The sequence below is a fragment of the Aspergillus sydowii genome (assembly GCF_001890705.1).
Source record: "Aspergillus sydowii CBS 593.65 unplaced genomic scaffold ASPSYscaffold_2, whole genome shotgun sequence".
Lineage (NCBI taxonomy): Eukaryota > Fungi > Ascomycota > Eurotiomycetes > Eurotiales > Aspergillaceae > Aspergillus > Aspergillus sydowii.
The window spans coordinates 125,668-148,014 of NW_024467860.1; the positions used below are offsets into that span (position 1 = coordinate 125,668).

The 22,347-nt window shown below is 51.1% G+C and overlaps 9 protein-coding genes across 9 annotated transcripts; 6 read left to right on the plus strand and 3 right to left on the minus strand.

Annotated features, from left to right (window-relative positions):
* Positions 1-103: 103 nt before the first annotated feature.
* On the plus strand, positions 104-1,109 carry ASPSYDRAFT_128667 (mandelate racemase/muconate lactonizing enzyme family protein; the record flags this gene model as incomplete). The annotated part of the gene is made up of 2 exons (XM_040840504.1): positions 104-376; positions 450-1,109. The coding sequence occupies 2 exons, from the start codon at positions 104-106 to the stop codon at positions 1,107-1,109; spliced, it is 933 nt and encodes a 310-aa protein (XP_040705533.1).
* Positions 1,110-2,161: 1,052 nt separating this feature from the next.
* On the plus strand, positions 2,162-4,121 carry ASPSYDRAFT_169872 (uncharacterized protein). The gene is made up of 5 exons (XM_040843408.1): positions 2,162-2,309; positions 2,354-2,969; positions 3,015-3,099; positions 3,143-3,773; positions 3,820-4,121. Exons 1-5 carry the CDS (start codon positions 2,258-2,260, stop codon positions 3,987-3,989), a joined length of 1,554 nt encoding a protein of 517 aa, XP_040705534.1. The 5' UTR covers positions 2,162-2,257; the 3' UTR covers positions 3,990-4,121.
* Positions 4,122-4,582: 461 nt separating this feature from the next.
* Positions 4,583-6,921, minus strand: ASPSYDRAFT_64970 (uncharacterized protein). The gene is made up of 3 exons (XM_040850301.1): positions 6,660-6,921; positions 6,412-6,587; positions 4,583-6,350 (listed from the first exon to the last, which is right to left on the minus strand). The coding sequence occupies exons 1-3, from the start codon at positions 6,892-6,894 to the stop codon at positions 4,782-4,784; spliced, it is 1,980 nt and encodes a 659-aa protein (XP_040705535.1). The 5' UTR covers positions 6,895-6,921; the 3' UTR covers positions 4,583-4,781.
* A 301-nt stretch (positions 6,922-7,222) lies between these two features.
* Positions 7,223-7,572, plus strand: ASPSYDRAFT_40257 (uncharacterized protein). The gene has a single exon (XM_040846051.1). The coding sequence runs from the start codon at positions 7,325-7,327 to the stop codon at positions 7,508-7,510; it is 186 nt and encodes a 61-aa protein (XP_040705536.1). The 5' UTR covers positions 7,223-7,324; the 3' UTR covers positions 7,511-7,572.
* Positions 7,573-7,819: 247 nt separating this feature from the next.
* ASPSYDRAFT_75763 (uncharacterized protein) lies at positions 7,820-9,390 on the plus strand (the record flags this gene model as incomplete). The annotated part of the gene is made up of 4 exons (XM_040850827.1): positions 7,820-8,223; positions 8,267-8,481; positions 8,531-8,707; positions 8,750-9,390. 4 exons carry the CDS (start codon positions 7,820-7,822, stop codon positions 9,388-9,390), a joined length of 1,437 nt encoding a protein of 478 aa, XP_040705537.1.
* Positions 9,391-9,938: 548 nt separating this feature from the next.
* Positions 9,939-11,994, minus strand: ASPSYDRAFT_40258 (ATP-binding protein). Its single transcript, XM_040846052.1, has 3 exons — positions 11,963-11,994; positions 10,749-11,908; positions 9,939-10,705 (listed from the first exon to the last, which is right to left on the minus strand). Exons 1-3 carry the CDS (start codon positions 11,988-11,990, stop codon positions 10,289-10,291), a joined length of 1,605 nt encoding a protein of 534 aa, XP_040705538.1. The 5' UTR covers positions 11,991-11,994; the 3' UTR covers positions 9,939-10,288.
* A 168-nt stretch (positions 11,995-12,162) lies between these two features.
* Positions 12,163-14,384, plus strand: ASPSYDRAFT_40259 (putative protein kinase). Its single transcript, XM_040846053.1, has 5 exons — positions 12,163-12,449; positions 12,493-12,839; positions 12,883-13,190; positions 13,239-13,401; positions 13,455-14,384. Exons 1-5 carry the CDS (start codon positions 12,220-12,222, stop codon positions 13,895-13,897), a joined length of 1,491 nt encoding a protein of 496 aa, XP_040705539.1. The 5' UTR covers positions 12,163-12,219; the 3' UTR covers positions 13,898-14,384.
* A 729-nt stretch (positions 14,385-15,113) lies between these two features.
* On the plus strand, positions 15,114-17,097 carry ASPSYDRAFT_145796 (nucleic acid/nucleotide deaminase domain-containing protein; the record flags this gene model as incomplete). The annotated part of the gene is made up of 2 exons (XM_040841561.1): positions 15,114-15,499; positions 15,555-17,097. 2 exons carry the CDS (start codon positions 15,114-15,116, stop codon positions 17,095-17,097), a joined length of 1,929 nt encoding a protein of 642 aa, XP_040705540.1.
* A 249-nt stretch (positions 17,098-17,346) lies between these two features.
* On the minus strand, positions 17,347-21,855 carry ASPSYDRAFT_85436 (uncharacterized protein; the record flags this gene model as incomplete). Its single annotated transcript, XM_040851524.1, has 10 exons — positions 17,347-18,514; positions 18,565-19,280; positions 19,324-19,803; positions 19,848-19,905; positions 20,201-20,661; positions 20,710-20,801; positions 20,848-21,210; positions 21,263-21,510; positions 21,558-21,677; positions 21,722-21,855. The coding sequence occupies 10 exons, from the start codon at positions 21,853-21,855 to the stop codon at positions 17,347-17,349; spliced, it is 3,840 nt and encodes a 1,279-aa protein (XP_040705541.1).
* Positions 21,856-22,347: the final 492 nt, after the last annotated feature.

Consider the following 22,347-nt stretch of genomic DNA (forward strand, 5'->3'; position numbering starts at 1 on the left):
TGTAAGGGAATGAAGATCAGAGGAATCGATGTGTTCCAACTGGATGTGCCCTACCCGGGGGGTATATACTACCTATCCGGCGGCAGGGAATATCCCAGTTTCGATGGCACATTCGCCTGCATCCTGCATAACCACCGAGTGCGGTCTTGAAGGCTCGGGCGAAAGCACCCCCTTCGGAGCGACCTTCATTGCGTCCCATGCCTTGGGCGTTAGAGCCGGTATAGCCGAGATCACACCGAGACTCATTGGCTTCGAGCCGAAGAGGGTTGATCGAATTAACGATGTGATGGACGAGACATTACTTAGTCATGAGCATGCAAAGGCAGCGTTGGATATCGCATGTTGGGATATCTTCGGCAAGTCCACGGGTCTTTCGGTCTGTGAGCTTCTCGGGGGCCGCACCGACGTGAACGTACCTATTGTCACGTCTCTGCTTGTACGCGGACCAGAAGGGATGCGGGCACACAGGGCAAAAGGCCCAAGGGCTTCGCCGTGAAAATGGACGGAGACCCGGTGATGATGCGCAGCGCATCGTCGAAGCGTTCAAAGATAAGAAGCCCGACGAGTGGTTCGTTGCCGACCCGAGCGGGGTTTTCACCGTTGAAGGCGCATCAAGAATCTTAAGACTGCTACCAGTCGGTCTGGACTTTTCGTTCGAAGCGCCGTGTCAAACGTGGAGGGAGTGTCTGTCTCTACGTCGTCGGACCAATGTCCCGACTATCCATGACGAGCTGGCTCTTCCCGAGACGTATATGATTCAAATGGTCGCCGACGACGTGTGCGAGGGAATAAATTTCAAAGTGCAGAAATTCGGCGGTTTCACCAAAGCGCGCCGCGTGCGCGATCTCTGCATCGCTGCTGGATACGTGATGAGCGTGCAAGAAACATGCGGGCCCGATATTGGAATTGGTCCGCTGGTCCATCTGGCCAAGACTATTCCAGAAAAGTTTCTCCGCTGTGTTCTGGCTGGCAGGGATATGCTTTCTGTCACGACTGCTGATGGGCCATTGCATATTGTTGATTGGAGGATTACAGCGCCTACCGTGCCTGGACTGGGAATTGCTGCTCGGATGGTCGTGTTGGAGGAGCCAGTTGCGAGGTATTTTTAACTCTCCACTAGTATAACTGCTTCCCCTTGCTTTGTTTGGGCTGGAATCCTATCAGTGCAATATCAGATCATGCAGTTCCGGAAGAGACCCTGCATTGCTTGACGTGGGAGGATGTTGTCCAAAGACCGCCACTATAATATGCTTGTAATAGGCTGCTCTGGCCATTCATCGAGAATGAGGAGTCAGGCGTTGAGTTGGATCTGCCAGATGAATAGTAGCACAGATTGCCTAGAATGTAGTTCGCACCGCAGGCCAACTCACTGGTCCCCACTCAGCTCTCTATACCCTTCGCACCTATCAAGCCTTCAAAGAGCCTAAGGATTGAACGTATTAACTGACCACGGTTATCAACTAGGTGGCGTAAATTGTTGGAAATGGCAACAGCCATCCATTCCGCCACCACAAACCGCCTTGTGACCTAGATATCCCAATCCACACCGAAGCAAGGGATACAGGAGCAACATTCCTACTCACCCAATCCAATCCAAGCTTTGATCGACACTATGGCCGAGAGCATAAATGCGATGGCCTGGGCCGTGCCGAAACTGGTACCTATCCTGCTGCTGCACATACAAAGGGTCGGACGTGGCGCTCGACGATGCCCGAATCGCTCACAGCAGTCGCTCATTCCTGTCGTAAGGTACCACAGCCAGGCCATTCTTCGTCCTATTCTCTCTAGAGAGTTGATGCATGTGATCGTTTTAAAGCCTCATACATTGGCGTTCTGAGATCGTGGTTGTTCTTTTAGGGTCACTGGATTGTACCCTAAGTAGACACTGCACAGGGGATGGAATGCAATTACAGTATCTGGCTTTTGTAATGGGTCCAACTATACCAAAAAATATGAAGTCACTATCATCGACTACGCGTACAGTTGTTAGTTGGCTGGTGCAATCCACCAGCCAACCGCCAAGCAGGGACCTTGCGGGTAGGGCTACTCAACAGGTACTCACCCACGACATTATTCCCATTAATGGAGGTTGATTGAACTGAAATCTAGCGGGCTCACTGTACTAGTCTAGACCGACCACCTGAGGAATGTTGAGGCTAGAGCCGGCTATGAGGTTCGACTTGCAATACAAATTGCATATAAATTGACTCTCCCACCGAACGCCACGAGTAAAGGATAACGAACACCTCTCGCAACTATGGATACCAAAGACGAAATTGAGAGCCTCGAAGATGTTTCCTATCCACCTGGTAAGTGCTTTTGCACCTTACTACGGCCCCGCTAACAATAACAGGTACCCAAATCTGGTTCACCAACGTCGGCCCATGCCAAAGGATATCGCAACTACGAGAGCAACTAAACAGCCAAGCAAAGCCGACTCAAACAAGCGACTCTCCCAATGATCCACTCAACTGGCCTGCATGGCGCAGGGATATTATCCTATTCACCGTCGGCTTCAACAGCTTCCTCTGCGCAGCTCTCTGCCCTATCCTCGCGACGGGGTTTCCAGCTATATCCGAGTCTTTCGGAGTAAGCAACCAGCAGGTCTCTTTCACAATCGGTATTTACATGCTAGGTCTGGGAGTAGGTGCTGTAGTCTGGGCTCCCACTGCAGCATTATTTGGGCGGCGACCTGTATATGTTGCCGGTTCTGTCCTGCTTATTGCTTCTTCTGCCTGGGCTGCTGCTAGTCCGTCATATGCGAGTCTTATCATAGCTAGGCTTGTTCAGGGAGCTGCCGCCAGTCCGGGTGAGTTTCTAGTGTCCGTTACGATATCCGAGATATACCAGCCGCACGAACGGGGGTTCAGACTCGGTGTTTATATGTTGCTCCTAGCTGCTGGGAAGAGTCTGGCACCATTGATTGGGGCAGGAGTTATCCAAGGACTAGGTTGGCGCTGGGTTTTGTGGTATGTATATCTGAAGCAGTTTTATGGACGAACTGACATGGACAGGCTTTCAACCATTCTATCAGGGATTTCGTTCAGCTTTATATTCGTCTTTGCAAGAGAAACTTACTGGGCACGGAATAACCGCAGCGTAAGATAAATGTCCATATTCAAAATATTTCTAACATGAACAGGAACTTTCAATCGCGATCCACCGCACCCCTGGGGACATATACACCGATAACCTGAGCATCTCACCACCACTTCCATTCAAAACCACAATGACCCTGTGGAACGGACGATTTCAGGAAACCACCTGGTTTTCGCTCGCACTCAAACCCTTCCGCCTTCTCACTTCACTCCCACTGCTATGGCCTGCCGCCGTATACGCCCTCTCACTGGGCTGGCTCGCGTTGCTGGCTGACACAGTATCCTACCTATTCCAATCAGTCGACGGATACGGATTCACACCCATGCAGACGGGGCTGCTCTATATCTCCCCCCTCCTCGGCACAATCCTAGGCAGTGTAGTAGGTGGCAAAGTCTCCGACATCCTCGCATGCATGAAAGCGTACCGGAATAAAGGCATCTACGAGGCTGAGTCGCGGCTCGTTATGATAATCCCTGCCACGATCGCAACGGTCATTGCTCTTGCAGGATACGGCTGGAGTATCGAGGCTCGCGCCCATTGGATTGTCCCGACGGTGTGCTTTGGGTTTATATACTTTGGGTGTATTCTCGGGAGCACGATCGCTGTTACGTATTGTCTAGATTGCCACAAGTCTTCTGCGATTGAGGCTCAGGTTGTTCTGAGTTTGTTGAAGAGTGAGTCCGCCTTATACGCGGATATATTTCACTGCTAATTCGGTAGATTCCCACGGTCTGGCATTCTCGCTGTTCGTGGTCGACTGGGTTAAAGCGTCTGGGCCGCGGGATACATTTCTCGTGATTGCGGGGATGCATTTGGTATTTCTATTCATGACGGTCCCTCTTTATATGTATGGCAAGAGAGTCAGGATGTGGATGGCAAGGGGTTGTTGATATTGCCCTATTTTGATTGGGTTTGACAGCAGTACACTTTCTAGAACAACATCAAATGCAGTTCCACCAAACAGATCATATTCCGTTGGAGGTTCTGTGAACAACATCAGCATCAAATAATCAGCATCTGCCAATCTATAAAAACTCCGAGCCGCCCTGGGCTCAGTCTCGTGCTTGGTTGCGTCCAGGGCCCATGTCCAGTAACTCCTGTTGACTGCGGTGTTGAAAGTGGACCACAGCACAGGGTCAGTCAGCCTTTCTTGCGACAGTTCTGTTCTATTCAGAAATCTTTGTTAGCGTTGCATGTAGCGTCACTCGCAATCCCTCGTCTTGGGGCGTGGAGGTACCGCAAGGCTCACATAAGCTGTCGAAAAAAAAGAGAAAGTCCCATCCGTACACTTGTTGCCCCAGTAGACATGATGCCTTGGTTTGAAAACTTCAGCGACTGGGTAATCGAATACGTCTGTAGCTGTTATCCTCCAGCTACGAATAGTCTGTATACCCCTTTCAAGCCGACCTTTCAGCGACTAATCATCACATTTATGATTATTGGGAAATACAGCGGTATTACTTCCGATATTTGTTTTCCAGGCCAGTAATCCAAGGTTCGATGCACTTATGTTATCGTTTTGTAATGTTTACAGATGGCTGAGAGTGTACATTCAAATAACAAACCTGCGGGAAATTTACTTCCAATATATTATCTTGTATTTTGTCCTTGTTTTCTCCATTCACTGCCTGAATAAACTATCCCGTTGGATATCTTCCAGGCGACCGATGAAGTCAAATCAATCACTCATACTGGCGGCTACGGCGGAGCTTCTTATACAAGGTATCCCCATTTCGACTGACGAACGCAATGCGCCCAAAGTTCCTGTCCTCATTGACATCGGCAAGCTGGACGGGAAAATCTCGCAATACCTTCGCGCGATCTTCGCCAGAAAGAACGCTCCCTCCAGAAGGTAGAGGAACATGCGGGTTATCTCTTGTCAGAGAGGACACAAATCCCAGAACATCAGGGGCGATAATTATCGACTTGAGGAATAACCCGGCGAACGCAGAGAGGAGTAGAAGAGTACTGGCCACGATAAATACAACTAGCCATGGAAGGTTAATTTGGTACACGGTGAACCTGTTGATATAGGTTGTGCTCTCCGGGCTGATATAGGACCGAAGTGAGGTGTTTAGATTAACGGGATCAGAGAGCCCCGCGAAGGGAATGACATCTGTGGCAAGGGAAGCCTGATAGAATGTGTTGAAGAGCGTACTGAATCTAGTTGAGAAGTTCCTCGCACTGACACTGCTCCAGTCTCGGGAATAGTATTGGTCGAAGAAGGAGGTATCGCCGTAGATATAGCTGTCTGTTGGAGAAGGGTGGTATACATCTATCAGAGGGACAGCATGCGGGAACTGGCGGATGATGTTTCTCAATGCGGTCTGTGGGCTGACCCAATCGTCGTTAGGGCCATTGAATGGTGTCGCATAGCTGGAAGATGAAAGGGGGTCCTTTTGGGATCGGCGCAAGTCGGTGACAGCGCATGATGAGTTTTCACACACAATCTGGGCCTCTGCACGGATGTACTCCATCGTGCAGTTGAAAAGTGCCACGGGGAGGTTTCCATACATCTTGCCTTGCTCGTTTTGATCCTTCGATCCGTAGAATAGGCTCACATATGACTGGGATCGCGACGGGGCCGTGAGATTGTAAGGCGCGTCAATGAAGAAGTTGCTGTATACCGTGCCGAACTCCCTGTTTCCATTGATCGTATCGACGAAGAAGTTGGAAGCATTATGGACCAGTAGTCTTCCTCCCATGGCCTCAAGTGTCTCGTTTGCGGAAAGACCTGTCCCAGTCATACGGCAATCGAAGTCGAAATAGGACGACTCGATCGGAAATTCGGCATAGCCATTAGGAGGTATTCCTTGCAAGACGTGGCCAACTAACGAGGTATAGGTAACCGTGCCATCTTCAGGGACCGACCTCCAGGAATTATCGATCGAAGAAAGATAAGGAATCTTTGGCCAGCCCCATACATCCCTGGGTGAACCTTTCGCTTCCTCGGACGATATGAGCAGCGTTGTGTATATTGCACTGAGCGGCGCCATATTATCTTCTGCTGACGAGGCGCCATTGAAAGGTAGATACGCAGTACTGACGTTAATGTCCATATACGCAACGGAGAGGTCACCGGGAACACTTGATTCCACCTCTGAAATCATTCTGAGCGCAGCCTGCCCACCAAGCGGTGACATTGCCCAGAGCACGAGGATGAGTATCATGAGCGGATGGTGTGGACGAAGAGCAATTGCTAGCTCTATAGTCCCCGCGAAGCTGGTACTGCCATTCAGTTGCTCGATAAGCTATATTAAACACTTTTGGTGAGCTCTCACTTCCAGTTCGGTGGCAGTAATCTCGACTTACTCCTAATGTCGCACCGTTCTGTGCTCTCCATAAGGCGTAGCTGCGCATCAGACTGCCGACAATAGCAGCGTACACTATCGGAAAGACAGTGGGGCACAAGCGAGTTGCTTGAACAACTGCATTGCCGCGGTCGTTGACCTCGTACCCATTGATAGAAATTACTAAACTGGCAAGGCCTGATGCAGAAATGAGCCCATGAATCGTGGACACAGAAGACAGTACGGACTCTAGGGACAGAGTAAACTTACCTAGGAAGATAAAAGGGATAAACGCAACAATGCAGCTGATGGCTGTCGAGAGCTTGTTCCTTCTCGCGTTGCTCTGGAGCCTTCGAGGCTGATCGGGCCATCCCTTCTGGATAGGGCTCGAGCGTGCAGGGCTTGAAGACCTCGGATCAGGCTCGCTTTGCGGAACAGATGCATATGAATTAGATGGCAGAAGCTCCAGCTCGCTCCCATGCATGCCGGCTGCGTCTCTATCCATTTTTGATAATGACGTGACAGGTATGAAATGTGGTCTGCGATGGAAATTGTGCGAATTCTTCTTCGCCCAGAAATACTGTCGAGGGCTTAAGTCACTTTTTCCACCCCTCATCGCATATGCAAGGCTGAGGCGTGAGCGATGTAATTTGTTTCTATTCGTGGACAAGGCTGGAATATAATACGACCTTGAGCTGCAGGGTTTCGTCTCGGCAGCACGCCAAAGGCTGAAAGGACTTCATGGCCGGTTGCGTGTGCCACCAGGCAGACATTCGACGAAAGATTGTTGCATGGTAACACTATTAAGGACACAAAATATGTATCCGGTAATTGTCGAAGCAATAAGGCTGGCGAACGGAGTCAAGAGCTTGCGCAGCACAGGCGCCGCACGAGGAAGGTACAACCCTCATTCCTGCCTTCTGAGGCAAGTTATAATGTCAGACACGGATGGAAGGTGCGACCGTGGACCCTTCCACCTTCGATTAATGAGCTTGAGACGGCAGGGGATTGGAATTTCCATTCCTTTCCTAGTTTCTTTTGCGGGTGGGCATAGTTTCTATTGGGAAATAGAGGTGGATGGCAGTGAAGTGATGAAATATTTTATTTGCGCTGGTAAATAGTTTAAAGAAAAATAAGGCTCTTCTCAGGGTATATCATAGTAGATAGATAATTTGAAAGAGGGAGAAAATAAGATAGAAATTAGAAGGGCGTGTCCAGGGTATATAAGAATTGACTGCGGGCACTGCATGCCCCGCGTTGATGCTTAGTATGAGCCGGCATAATCAAGCCGTATCACACCATCAGGAGCGAAATTATACGCACATATCGGAAAGATTCGCCATTCTGAAGCAAGCTTTGCAATCCCGCCCCTCGGTATTTAAATCACATTCGGCGCGACTGCTGAATCCCAGCACTGCACACCTTTCAGGATGGCGACCAGGGAGAGAATCGCCATCTGGCTCTGGGGCACTGAACCCAAAGACCGCGCCCTCCTTGCAAAACTGGACTTCACTCTGTTGCCGTACTTCTCACTGATCTGGTTCCTGTTCGGTGTGACCCGCGCCAGTTACTCCTCGGCCTATATCAGTGGAATGAAGGAGGCGCTCAACTTCCAGGGAAAGGAGTACAACTACATGACTACGGCGTACTTGGTTACTTATGCCGTCTTTCAAATGCCCGGAACAAGTGTGCTCACTCTTGTCCAACCGAAATATGTCTTCGTCGCGGCAAATGTTACGTGGAGTGTCCTCACGATGGTGACATTCCGGATGACCAAGGCCTGGCAGGTTATCCTGCTGAATGCGATTGAGGGAGGATTCTCGGCAATTGCATAGTACGACTCTCCCTTATTTGATGATGGTGTGCTAACCTTGCAGCGTTGGGGCGTTGTTCATCCTCGGCTCCTGGTATAAACGGTCAGAGCTAGGTACCAGAAACGCCATATTCTGTGTCTTTGGCCATCTGGGATCGATGACTGGAGGTTGGATTCAGGCTGGATTACTGCAAAGTCTAGGAGGGAAGAGCGGCCTGCCGGCGTGGAAATGGATATTCATCATCGTCTCTGTTATGACACTGCCTGTGGCCTTGTTCGGTAGGTAAACACAGCACCATGGCCACTCTCGCCAGGCTGACATCCACAGGATGGGTGTTTACTCCGGATCTTCCAGCGCATCGGGCTGCCTGGTATCTGAGTGCCGAGGAAAAGGAGCATGCTGCAACTCGGATCATTGCGCCAACCAAGTATTCCTGGGACCTGATGGTGTTTAAGCGCGTCCTCTGGAGCTGGCAATTTTACCTGCTTCCTTTCATCTTCATGCGTAAGTCAATAGTCTCTTAACAGTCATTTTCTAACGTAACAGTGTATTCACTTTGCGTCCAAAGCCTGGGTAACAACTTCATGGCCCTCTGGATGTCGTCGAAAGGGTATACAACCGTGCAGCAGAACAACTACCCAACAGCTGTATACGCGAATGGCATCGTCGGCACTGTCATTTACGCTGTCATCTCGGACAAAATACGTTCTCGCTGGGAAGTGTCCATCGCCATCGGACTGACCTTTGTTATCGGGTCTGCCATCCTGGTAGCCGATCCCCCAACAGCAGGCTACTTTTTCGCATTCTACCTGCTCGGCACTACATACGCCCCTCAAGCAGTCTGGTACAGCTGGCTTGCCGATGTGACCAGTCACGATGTACAGTTACGGGCTATTGCAACGGGATTCATGAATTCATTCGACTTTGCGTTCGTGACATGGTGGCCTCTGATATTCTATCCGGTCACCGATGCCCCGAACTATCGAAAAGGGTATATTGCTAGCTTGGTTACTGGGGCTCTAACGCTGCCGTTCATCGCAGTCATCGCATACCTGGAAAAAAGAGACATCGCGAGAGGGGTCATTCGGAGGCTTTCTGAATCTCACATCTCGAGCCAGTCCGAGGACCCTCTACAGGCGCAGGGTCCACCCAAGGCCAGTGATGACCCGGGCTTTCGAACGGCTTAAAGTATATGTCGTTAGACTGGAAGATGGATCCAGCCATTTCGGTTTGTTCGGGGCTGGAATACATTCGCTCGATTCTTTCTGTGTAGATGAAACGTGGGGGAAGTACGAAGCCTACGAGAATCAGGCGTAGTTCGTGCCACCAGTGGATCCAAGATAGAATCGAGAATGTACGAGCTGAAGGGCCATTTGTAGCAGCGCATCTCTAGCATTCGAAGGACGGTTTCCCCACCTGAGGCCGGTGTATTTATAGCCCTTTCTATCTCTATCTTGATAGTTCCCCAGTGGATTCAGACAGGATCTATAATATACGAACTGCTGGTTTATTTGTAGCAGCGTATCTCGAGCAGTCCAAGGAGGCTTAACTGAAGATGAGGCCGGGCTATTTATACTCCTCTCTGCTTCGTTCTGGCAGTCCCGCTCTTCCATCCTAACCCCCTATCAGAATGACCATCTCAGCAGACATCATCATCGGCGGCGACACCGCAGGCCTCGTCCTGGCCGCACGCATCTCTGAGAACCCCGCGCTGCAAGTTCAGCTTTAAGTTGGTAGATAGTCTACGTAGATAGGAAACCACATCCGGTCTACCTTTGTTTGTTATAACTAGCCTGAACCGGTATATACAGTAAGGTTGCCTGCCAAATGAACAACCCCATTAGCAGTAACCCCACGCTTAAAGTACCATCCACACCCTAGATCACGGCCATTATGAGCATCGGAATGGCCCTGTTAACCGGGTCTTTGGCTGCTCTGGGCCAGCGACCAGTTGTAGTTGAGGGCTAATTGAAAGAGGACGTACCATCGACCCGGAAGAGCACGCTGCCTGGTACCAGCCGGCGCGAAATGTGCGGTTTGCCGAGGTCCGGGTATAGGCGTTGTGATAGCCAGAACTTGTAGTCATCACCCATTGGCTCTATCCTCCGGCTTCTCAACAGAAAGATACGTATCTTTCCCGTCACCCCGGACCCGGACCTCATACTCCCCTTCCATAAAGTCCTTCAATCGCAGCTCCGTCGTCCTACCAAGCCCTTCTAGTTCGTCCAGGCGATCTAGCGTGGCCTTCAGATGCTCTTCGAAATCAGGGTCCTCGCAGACAGTCCGAANGGCGTTCTGCATGGGGACAGAATCTGCCCGAACGACGGCATCCGCGTCGATGGCAATGATATTCATCTCGTCCAGTTTTTTGATGAGATCCGCTCGCGTCATTAGTTCTTGTGCCTTGTGGAGTGGGATTCCCGGCAGGCCAGACACGTAGTGCGTTCGATCAGGGTCTTTCTCTAGTTGTACCAGGGTTTGCCCTAGGAGCATCGCGCCGGACTACACTCTTAGTATATCATCGTGTAGATTAGAAGGAACATACCGATAAATCCTGCTGGTCTTCAGCCTTATCGTCCATCTCGGCTCCGAGAATCCAGCATTTACACAGCAGCCACCGCTTCTCCTTCTCGCATATTGCCCGGCATGTCTTTAGCATGTCTTTTGATCTCGCGACCTGATCTAAATGAATTAGGCGACCTCCCACAAGACGGTACACTTGATCTAGAATACTTGGCGGAACGTCCTCGCGAAAGGTGCTATGGCGAAAGGCCCGTAGTGAGGCAACCGCCATGTCCTTGGGTATATCCTGGATATTCAACACCTGCAACCGCGTGGCATGTAGTCGTAGCATCTCAGTCGTGCGGTATTGATCACTGGTAAAAACGAGTGTAACGAGACCACTGGCTGCCCACATCTCAGCACGCTGCTGAAGGAGGTCAACCAACTGCTGTCCTTCAGTATTGTCCGGCAGATAATGCAAGTTATTGATAATCAAGACGAGCGGCCGATCACTCGTCTTCTTCCTGTTCAGCGCCACCTTCTCCAGCTTGTTTAGCGCCCGCTCGATATCAAGCAGCGCCGTCGAATCCCTCGGACCCCGAATACTGAACATCCCCCCAATATAGTCCTCATGATACTCATAATCAATCGCCTTGCCCAACCTTAACCGAAAAACCTCAATATCCCCATGGGCCTCGAACATCCCAATGCCCTGCCCGTGAATCTTCGACATACTCTCCAGCAACATCGAATTCTTCCCCGTCCCCTTCTCCCCGAACAGCAGATAATAATTCCCTTTAACCTTCCCACTAACAACCCCATCAATCAGCGCCTGCTCGGGCCTCGCAATGCGGAACTTGATAAACTCCTCATCAATCCCATCTTCAAGGGTATACCCATGCTGCGCCAGCGCTGCAAGCTCCAGGGACGAAAACCCCGGTGAAAACGCATTATCGATCTTCTGCAGGACAAGCTGCTTATAGAAGACGTGGTAGCCGTACCCCGCGCCCCCGAGCATGAGCAGGGCCGCGATCGTCGTCGCGGCGTTCTCGAGCGATTTGCGCAGGATGCTCTGCTCTTCGAATTCTTCAGGATTTTGTCCACGCCGCCTGCGGCTGTAATTGGTGCGGGCAGACGCGGACGGGGACGGGGACGACCACGATGTCCGCGTCGGTCGCCCTTTGAAGAGGCGGAGCCATGTTCCTACATCCTTTTAGAATAGCTGATTCACTTAAGGTTGGATACGGGACTACCTACCGTATCTGTCGACCCGGATTCGCGGCATTCTGCGCACGAAAGGGAAAAGAAAGTTGGTGCCTGGATTGCTGAAGATGACAGGAGGGAAGCCTTGGCGCCGAGACCGGACCGGACCGCACCATTCCCTTTACGGCGTAAACAGTCCCGTCCAATCAGTAGATTTGTATCGGAAGCATGTTAATAATTCAACCTGCGCGTCTCAGAAACGTATGACAACTGAGCTTCAGTTGTACGTCATGATACTGACCGACAACGACATGGCGTATCTGAAAAGGATCCTCCGCTCCAAACCATCTGTCCGCCCTTGTCTACCGGCGAGGCTACTCCCTTCGACAAAGCTGGTCGAGGAGGAATATTCCCCCGAGTATAGCCAGGAGCGGTTCTACCCCATGCGTCTCTATGAGACACTCAATGACCGGTACCAGGTTGTGTCTAAGCTCGGCCCTGGAGTGACTTCAACAGCCTGGCTTGCCAAAGATTTACATCAGTATATGACCCTTCCCAGGTTATACCCGGTCTAACTTCCTTAGGTGGCGGTGGCTTGCACCACGATACGTCGCGATCAAGGTCAAAGCTGCCAATACAGAGAATCAGGGCCAGAATGACGCCGAGCTGTCTATCATAGAACACATCCTAAATGCAAATCCCAATCACAGAGGCAAAGACCTTGTTGCAAACATACTCGGCTCATTCACGATTCCCGGTCCACATGGTGTCCATACCTGCATGGTCTTCAGCCCCCTATGTGAACCACTATGGATGCTACAACATCGATTCGAACGCAAGGCTATCCCACTGGACGTTTTAAAGCCAATTACTAGATCAATAGTAGAAGGACTGCGCTACCTACATGAGGAATGCCACGTTATCCATACAGGTACGCCACCAAATACCATCAAGCACCAAAACTAACATGGCAGATATAACACCCGACAACATAATGATGAGCTTAAGGAACCCATCCACCGCTGCCTTGGTCGATCAGGTCGAACTCGCCGAACCATCGCCTCGAAAGCAACTCGTCGACCGGTCAATATACCTCTCTCGCAACATCTGGACCATACCCCTTAATGACCTGGGCGCGCCTGTCCTCCAAGGCTTCCGGAATGCAGTTCACGGTGATAGACTACACAGTCATACCATCCAGCTCGCCAAATACCAATGCCCTGAGATATCTCTCGGAATGGAGTGGAGTTATCCCGCAGATATATGGAATCTGGGTGCAGTGGTATGACTTCTTATCCGCGTGACTAAGTACATTGGCTGATATGTCTAGCTCTGGGAATTATTCTTCGGGGGAGGGCCATTCGACCAACCGGGTAATCAGGATACTTGGACTGAGGCGGCGCATGTTGCTCGGGTTATTTCGTTACTTGGGCCGCCTCCGTTGGACGTTCTTCAGCGAGGAAAGCGACGCTCCCAGTATTTCGACGAAAAGGGTATCTAACTTTCTCCACACCATTCTCAGAGGTCACTAACTTACAACCTTTAGGACATTTCAAATTCCCGGACCTTATTCCGAAACTGGAGTTTAGAACCAACGCAAGATCTGCCTTTGCTTTCATCGTCCCCATCATATGCGCGCTTTCCTTAATTCCGACATATTTCGCTTGGGCTCACGCAGGCCACGAGCCTGGAAAAGCAGCAGATTCAGACTTCTTTCAGCTCGTTGCCTCGGTGCCGATCCAATTGCTCGGGATAAGCACAGCGGTACGGCCGATAGTTAACAGCCTTCGCCCTGATCGCGCAATCTGGATCCAATGTTGGACTTGCGCAGGCATAAGTCCATGTTTTACAGTTGCTGCCCTTCCACTTTACGTCCTGGCTCCATCGGTCTGGAGTGGTATTTCGCTGGTTTTTGGATCCGTTGTGCAGTCGGTCTCGCAATTGCAGCTCCTTATCGCAATAGGGAAGCCAAAAGTCCATGTTGACTAAAGGGACGATGGGCCAAATAGAAATGGGCCCATTTGACCAGACCAGCTATTGCGGGTTTTATGCCGGTAGTTGGGAATAGTTTCAGAGCCAGGGCTACGGGACTCGAGGCTAAACTCCCTGAGCAACCTTGATAAAATATATCATATTCCAACTACTATGGTTAATAGGTTCTCGTGAGTAGTTCTCCAGCAGCAAGCTTGCAGCCACCAGAGTGGTCTAGGATCCTGATTCTACCGCAAGTAGTGCGCCAAGGTAATGTATTCGATACTGAAGGGCAGCAACTAAGCAAACAAAACTCGAATGTACTTGCGGCGCATATCGAACTAGATTCTATAGGGTGTCCGAGCGGGGAATCGGGAAGGCTAAGAGAACCATGGACTGACGTGGCAATCAATCCTCGAATTTGTGCAGGGACGGGTCAGGGTTCCAGCTGGACCATTTATTTTCATTTACGAGTACACGCTTTTAACAATACATGGAAGTTAGGGACTAGTACTTCGTCCCAAGATGAGCTGTCCTCTCTAGCCTGCTACCAGTCCTCCCTATCGAATTCATAGCGTTACTGTCACCCTGCATCAGCACTGTCGCTAGAAGACATGAAAGCGGATTGGAACATCCATAAGTCAATATAACTTGAATCAAAGGCCAGGCTAATAGCTGGACCTTAGCAAAAGCGGTCGAGTTGATCCTTGTCGATGGGGCAGGCGAGAGACTTCATGGTGTGAGGTGAGGTGGGCGCTAGAGGCCGGAAACCCGCCGCGATAGCTACCCTAAACACGACAGCCTGGGAGCTCGTGGAAGGTTAAGAATGAGAAGCAGTAGGAGTAGTCAGCTCGAGCAACGATACGGCTGGAAAGGCTGAAAGGACCTTGACACAGGCGGCCATGGCCGAGAACAAGCAGTCTGTGCGCCAGAAGTGCATCGCTGGGCTGTGTGGCCTCGCTCTTACTGGGATGTAGTACTTTTTTTTGCTCCTGTGATGATTACATTGAGCCATGTTTGTTGGCGTGATAGGCAGCTGTTGCATGCATCTGTGCGACCCTGCAAGCCACCGAGGTTGTCGCGCCATTTCCAACACTTGTTGTGGAGGGGAGATGCCCCCGGTGTCAATGATATTTTGAGCCCGAGTGACGGGGATTAACCTTTATGTCGCACCTACAAGATTAGCCAAACGACTCCCAGATGTTACAGTGGAACTACAAGGCTATCTAACGCAATGCCTTCAGGGCCCAACCCTCTCATAATCTCTGCTGAGAGAATTGCTCTCTCGTCGCTGATTTGCAGCGTGCCGGCGCCGCCAACTCGTAATGATACTGCGTGTTTATCATCTTTGAACAGGAAGTACGCACTACCCCTCCATAAGGAGCGGCAGCTGGCCAGGACGCTAGCATTTCTCTCCCACAGTAAGGATGATGTTGACCATATCCCTGCGCTGTGCCTCGAGGAAGACCAGGACACAGGCGGTCTCAACGTGATATTTGCTGTCAATAGGTTCAGCCACCAGGATGGAGGGCCTGCAATTACCCGTATCAAAACTGGGTTTGACAGACTGTTTAGCACCCTCGCCAGTATGTCCGCCATCCCCCGTGGACAAGGCTACAGGTACAATTCAAGCGCTGATGACCCCAGACCCAGACCAGCTACCCGAATTAAAGAGGCGGGTTCTTGTCGATGTAATCGCCATGTGCTCTGGTCGTATTCTGTCGCGATTACGACTAGCTCGGTCAAACAGGAAGCGGGACAGGAGGCCATTCCGAGATTCTCTGCGGGAAGCCGTGTTGGCCGCGAAGAGGATCGGCCAACAGAAGCTGAGAGAAAGCAACATGTGGGAGGTTCTGAATCAATTCACAGCCAGAGCCCGAGAGGCCGAGAAGCTCATTGATTCATGGTCCCGACACCAGGTTGAGACACGCTTAATAGATCTTGTGGAAGGCATTTACCAGGTGCATCGCATCCCACAGCTTTCCGCGCTGATTCGCGCAATACCCAACCGCGATTTGAATCCTACCGCGAAAGAAAGTATCTTAAATATTGTTTCAAAAGTCTCCAGGTACCGTGAATGTGCCAGATTTCTGTACCGTACAGCAAAGAAATGTGCACTAGCTCGCAAAATGAGGGCCGTCCCTGTTGACCTTCCGCGGGAGGCATATGATACAGCCTCATTAAACGGATATGCTCCCAGTTTATCGAGCAGGATAGAGGAAGCAAGCTCAAAGAAACAGCAGAAACGGCTGATGAATGCAATTTGCTCAGTCTCGAAACTCACGGAGCAAGAAGCTATCGCCCAGTATCCCCAGCAGGTCGCCAAAACCCTCACGGAAGGGAAAATCCACGCTGAAGTCCAATTGATCGCCTACTGCGAACTACAGAAACCAAAATTGTACCCTCGCTTAGTTTGCTCAAGCAAGGATGCCTGTTTCCTTTGCAATATGTTCCTCCTCGAGTACCGCAAGATATTGACACCGCGATCCCATGGGAGGTTGTATCCCGGGTGGCGACTACCTTGCCTACCACAACTGGCAGAGCTTGAATTGACATTTTGCGATACCCTGGACAGTCACCTGAAGGAGACGCTTTGCCGTCTCTTGTCAAAAAAGCAAACGCCCGTTCACCCGTACCCGAACGAGAGTACCCTGTTTACACTCCCGTCATCAAGTACCACGAGAGCTCCCGTGTCATCAAACGCAAGCCAGGCAGTAACGCCTAGAGCCCAGGAAGAGCATCTCCCACTTTCTCTCGATAGAGGCAACATCTGTATTAGTAGCGATCCCAGTGCTGCATCGGCGACAGAAGCGACTGGCTTAGGCAATGCAAACGGACTGCCTGATGCCGTTGTTTCTTTACCCCGACACAGGGGCCTCCGGCATTATTCTTTAATCAGGAATTCAACAACACAGGGGCGTCTATCCGTTGGGGAAACATCAGCAGTTTACACAACTGGATCCATTAACATTCACTTTGAGCACTCTACAGGCACAAAAAATATGGATCACTGGTTGAAGCTGATGGATATTGAACGAGTCGCTGAGGCACAGACCGCAGATTCCCCATCGGCTGTGCTTGATGCGTTTCGACTCGAGCAAGCAGTGACGATATGTGGTAGAAACGTCCTTTATCTTACCGCAAAGGACAGCGTATTGGAAATAGGTTGGCGCGCAGTGGCGAATGATTCCGCTTTTCAAAGGGTCCGCGATGATTGAAACAAGATTGCCGAAATCACCCGAAAGGGGGAATTCTCGTTCACTCAATTTGCCGTCACTGGTTGATCCCGGAGTGTAGCTCTCATATCAAATCAAGATTGCTAGTGGCCATGTCCCATTCTCCGAACGGCCAATGGTGATTCCCAACTACAGCCCCACCATTGGGCCATGGTCGGTAGAATAATGTGTATTTATGCTGGCATTGTATCTACACCTCATAATGGATCTTTGTATTCGATTTGCTGGCTTTCACTGAAGTACCAGGTAGAGGCTGTCAATGAGGCCGTGCTCAACTTGGTCTCGACCTGGCAGTTGACTGACAACCTCAACCGGCTTCGTCAACTCCAAATATACATCCTTCTGCCCGGTACCCCTGGTAGTCCAGGAGATACTGGCGAGATTATCCTTACCAAGGGCAACAGTAGCAGTCAACTCCTCAGTAATGTCCAACCTCGGCTTAAAGAGTACCTTCTTGCATCCAGCAGAAACGGGCTGAATTCCAGCCAGCTCCACACAGTATTCATAGATAGGGACACTTCCCCAAGCGTGGCAATCCGAGCGCTGCCTCACATCGTCCTCTTCCCATGTCGACAAGTTCTGCGCAAGCATCTTCTTATACGGTTGAAATGCCTGATCCCAGAACGGCTCGTATACTTCATCCCCAGCTATACTGAATGCACGGAGTGCATAGAAGCGCATCATATACGAGCACTTAGAGAACCGGGGATCCGCAAACGACTCCTTCAACAAGCGACCATGGTCGGCTGGGGGCGCAGTCCCTGAAATAATGGCAAATACTTGACAGTGTTGCGAGTATGCATCCTCACCCGCGATATCAGCCGTTGAGTCCGTGAAGAACCGCCCGTCGTAGCAGTGTCTCCTGACTGCCTCCTGTACAGACACCGCGCGAGACTCATATTCCTCCGCATACCCAGGCCGTCCTACATCACGCACCAACTGCGCCGCTTTCTGCAGGACAAATGCGTATAGCAGACTGAAATACGTATGCCGATTCGACTTCCTCCCAGATGTCGGGACTCCCTTATCAGGATGCTCGTCGGTCGCGCCCCACGTCGTAACCCAATCGACATACTGCCAGACATCTTCCGGGAGACCACTCACAAGACCGAGTTCGTCTATATGGGCATTAAAGAATTCAAGTACACCGTCGACGCGGGGAAGGAACGAGCGCGTGAATCCGGTATCGCCGAAAAATAAATGGTGGTCGCATACCTGCAGGATCCAGTACAGGGAGAACCCGGCGACGACTTGCGGAACATGCGATGGGAACCGCGACTGCGTTAGGCCTTCAAATGTTATCGACGCGGCGTAGTTGGTTATTGCTTGTCGCACGAGGCGGTCGTCGCCCGAGAGGAGGTAGTGGAAGAGGCCGACTGAGCGGGAGTCACCGGAGTATCTGTTTTTATTAAAACTGTAGTGTGTCCACGTTGGTAAGGATAGACATACTGGAGTTGCTCGTAGAATGGACAATCCGAGTATCCATCGAACATGCAGTTTCGCAGCGTGCGGATCGAGACATCCCATATGGCACCACTATCAGTGTCCCCCGGATTATCCCAAGTTGCTTTTACTGCAAGAGGATAATTCACCTGCGTTGCTTCAAAGCCGGTAAGTATCACTGGTTCAGATCCAACTGTGATCTCCAGTCGCAGCAAACGAAACGTACGAAACCAGAAAGGCTCGTATATAAGCGGCTTCGAGGCAGAAACCTCCAAGTGCGCATCGTCGAATGGCCCGATAAGATGCCCGTTTGTAGCATCGAGTCGATCTGCCTTTGTACGGAAGAAGGGATATGCTCGTGGGTCCAGCTCATAGCCCTCGGAGTATGTAACCTTTAGGTGGACGGATGATGGTTTGGCTGCTTCGAATGTCCAGCGCAGGAATGCCGTTGAATGAACGTCTGCCTGTAGTTCAAGTGTATGCGATGAGTTTTCTGGAAGAAGGATAGCCTTCCCTTGTGATAGGCCTATAGTCCAGTCTTCCGCCGTGAGTGTGCTCTCACAAGCGCGAACTGTGCTGACAGCGACTGTGCTCTGCTCGTGCATGGGAATCGGCCGTGGTCGCAGTCTCCACGGTGCCAGTTCACCGTTTAGGGTCTTGATACCGTACGCTACTGGCACTACCGGCGGAGACTGGGTGGTTGGAGAGATGCGCTCGTTGATCTGCCTCGTTAGCCGTATAGAATCAAATATGGGTGAGACATACATGGAGAAACGGGTCATCAACCAGCCCCATCGGAAACTGAATACTCTCGTCAATCTGCGCCTCCCACTCGCTGTTCGCGGTGTTGACCTCGACAACCTCGTTCCCACTCTCGATACGCCCGATAACAGTCAAACCCGGGAGTGCCGTTCGTTGAAAAGGCATCGCACCCCGGACAGCTGCGAAATAGCGGACGACATCGAACTGAATTATATTGGCGCCTTCTCGCAGATACGGCGCAATGTCGAGGGTATCGTAGTACCAGATCCACGGACTGCCCCGCGTCGGCCCAACTGCCACGCGCTCTCCATTGACAAGCAGCTTATATCGAGTATCTGCTGAGAAATGGAGCAGCGCCCGCGTGGGCTGAGTAGAGAGTGCGAACTCTCGCTTGAAACGGACAATTCGACCGGCTGTATTCAACGAGGACGAATCAACCCAGTTGGGCACCCAGACCCAGTTGGCCTGGAGCGCGTTGATTGTCTGGCTGTTTTAGTAATTGCAACCTGACGAGTGAAAGGCCTTACCTTCTGTTCTTCGGCGGTTACTTTCAGCATCTTCACTGTGCGGCTGGTGTCTAGTGCTCTTGGTGGTCGTGCAGTTTATATCTGCGCCCTCGGTTATATTCGGACTGCTTTACCCCGACTCTTTGCCGTTGGAGACATTCTACGATTTTCAACTTAGATGTATATTCAAATCCCCAGGAACGCTTTGTAATATCTATCTATACCCCATGTAACCTGGCAACGGACATCCACCTTTATATTCAACCATTTATGGGGAAATATATAATTTTCTGCCGGGTGTTCCAACTAGTAATCTCTTTTTCACCACAATAAGTGGGAGCTGGACAGATCACTGCCTCTACAGATAAACTAACAAAGCTTCAGAAGCACCCACAGTAAAAGTGGCTTCTTCCCCAGAAACCGTTGCCGTCTCAGCACTCTCCGTTCCCTGGACGGTACAATCGCCATTCCCAAACGTTTGGCCCGCAACAGTCGGACTCTCGCCCTGATCAACCCGCGAAGTAGAGTACGCCGCAGTCAGTCGCTTCGCAGTTACAGTGGCCGAAGTCAGGCCGGTTAGCGTGAAAGTCTCTGCCGGGCGGGTACCGGTGGTGTAGTAGTCTGAATTATACAGCAGTACGCGGACGGGACTGTCATTCTCGTAGATTGCGTATGCCGCATAAGCCGTCGACTGGTCATCCAGCGGCGCGATCTTATCTGCGTTGGCCAGGGCCATCGTTGCGAAGTAGGCACCGTAGTAGGGGGCTCCGGTGGTGTATCGTCCCCACCAGCAGTACTGGCAGTTTCCGATCGTTCCCTGGTGGAAGTAGATTGCCTGAAAGATTATCAGTCACTGTCGAGTTTGGCTGTGTGGAATTCATACATCCGTGCCCATGGTCACCAGCTGCATCACATAGTCCACAATCCACAGTGCCGCTCCGAATGTCGGGCTGATACCTCCGCCACCTTGCGTAGCTGGAAACTATTAGAAATGTATTAACAAAGCTTGGACTTGACGCACCGGAATTCGTCTCTCCAAAAACATGCGACTTGCCAGCCGCAGCAGCAGCAGCGACCTCAGCAGCATAAGGCGCAACCTGCGACGCAATCCCACTATGGCTCATCAACGCAGCCAGGTCGTAATTCGGCGACGACTGGGGGTAGTTATGCGAGCAGTAATCCTTCACGTAGTCATTCGCATCTCCTTCCTGCTCGATTAATCCTTGGATACTCATCGGCGAAGTCCCAAAATATACACCCGCCGAGATTAGATCCGTGGCGGAAAGGTTCCCGCAAACTGCGTCCTGCCATTGCACTTGGGAGGCGTAATCTGCTTCTGCGGTCCAGGATGCACCGTTGGCGATGGGACCGCTATCGCTAAAGACTACCGGATATATCAGATATTGCCTGGAATGGTGCGTGGGTGGTCAACCCACAGTTTGGCTCATTGCCCAGCTCGATGGCATTTAAATTGCCCATCTCACCCACCGCTAGACTCGCAGCACTGATAGTGTTTTCGATATTATTCAATCGGCGATTCAGGCCAAGCACAACGCTGCCAGAATACTCTGAAGCCAGGGATATAAACGAGGGACCGTAGGTCAGGGTCTCCGGCGCATCAGCAGGATCATCGACGGAGTAGGTAACGGCATCTGGAGAGGAGGCATCGTAGGTTGCTCGATCTCTGCAGGAAATTCATTAACCATTCAACGGCCAATTCTGTGAACTTACTGGGTAGTACCGCCAATTCTCATGGGCGGCCATGTCCCACTCAAGTCTTTGAGGTTCTCGAGGCAAGTCGTGGTCGCCGCAACATCGTTCATGTATCCGGGGAACGTAAAGAACTCGAGTCTGGATCGTTAGCATCTGCCTTGTAAAGACAGTGGCTCACTTACGAGACACCAACTGGCGCAGCAGAAAGCTGCTTGCTAGCATTTTCCGGTGGGGTCGCGGGCACATTGAATGAGAGCGCGAGAGCACCAGAGACAGTATGGCTGAGGAGCCAGTAAGCACCGCGTTGAGATATCATTTTTTTCTTAGGCTCCAAGGACTATACTTTACGGACGGGTCTACAGGGTATATATTCTATCATATCTCTCCTGATGCCTATGATGGGGAGAATGATCACCCTCGCCGATCCCCATGGGGAAATCTCCAAATGTCCAGTGTCCACAAACAAACAGGGAGCATTTGCCGCCTCGGGGTATCAGACAGCGAATTGCCGCCAATACCCTGCAGGATATGTGAGGGGTCGATCCTTCAAGCCAGTTGGAAGCTTGTGGCGGGCAAGCGAACTTGGCTGGAATTAGCCGATTGGGTGAGTGAGCTTTTGATATTAACCTAGAAGAGCTCCCAGCGAGACAACTCCGGTGGCACCCCAATGACTCTTAATTTTCTGCTTCTGCTTGCGAATAATATGTACTTTTAATCAGACCATTGCTTAATATTCGGGATTTGACGTCTAGGCTTATCAATAGCCGACATACCACGCGGAGTCACGAGTGTCCTTTTGTTCACAACC

What these genes read in the sequence shown, in the direction of transcription:
- ASPSYDRAFT_40257 (XM_040846051.1), top strand. Translation starts at nt 7,325, where the DNA reads ATGTCAGACACGGATGGAAGGTGCGACCGTGGACCCTTCCACCTTCGA.
- ASPSYDRAFT_40259 (XM_040846053.1), top strand. Translation starts at nt 12,220, where the DNA reads ATGGCGTATCTGAAAAGGATCCTCCGCTCCAAACCATCTGTCCGCCCT. An exon ending in ATGCCACGTTATCCATACAG is followed by an intron (nt 12,840 to 12,882) that starts GTACGCCACCAA and finishes CTAACATGGCAG; the next exon opens with ATATAACACCCGACAACATA. An exon ending in CCAGTATTTCGACGAAAAGG is followed by an intron (nt 13,402 to 13,454) that starts GTATCTAACTTT and finishes TACAACCTTTAG; the next exon opens with GACATTTCAAATTCCCGGAC.
- ASPSYDRAFT_169872 (XM_040843408.1), top strand. Translation starts at nt 2,258, where the DNA reads ATGGATACCAAAGACGAAATTGAGAGCCTCGAAGATGTTTCCTATCCA. An exon ending in GGTTGGCGCTGGGTTTTGTG is followed by an intron (nt 2,970 to 3,014) that starts GTATGTATATCT and finishes TGACATGGACAG; the next exon opens with GCTTTCAACCATTCTATCAG. An exon ending in GGGCACGGAATAACCGCAGC is followed by an intron (nt 3,100 to 3,142) that starts GTAAGATAAATG and finishes TAACATGAACAG; the next exon opens with GAACTTTCAATCGCGATCCA.
- ASPSYDRAFT_64970 (XM_040850301.1), bottom strand. Translation starts at nt 6,894, where the DNA reads ATGGATAGAGACGCAGCCGGCATGCATGGGAGCGAGCTGGAGCTTCTG. An exon ending in TATCCCTTTTATCTTCCTAG is followed by an intron (nt 6,588 to 6,659) that starts GTAAGTTTACTC and finishes TTTCTGCATCAG; the next exon opens with GCCTTGCCAGTTTAGTAATT. An exon ending in AGAACGGTGCGACATTAGGA is followed by an intron (nt 6,351 to 6,411) that starts GTAAGTCGAGAT and finishes TGTTTAATATAG; the next exon opens with CTTATCGAGCAACTGAATGG.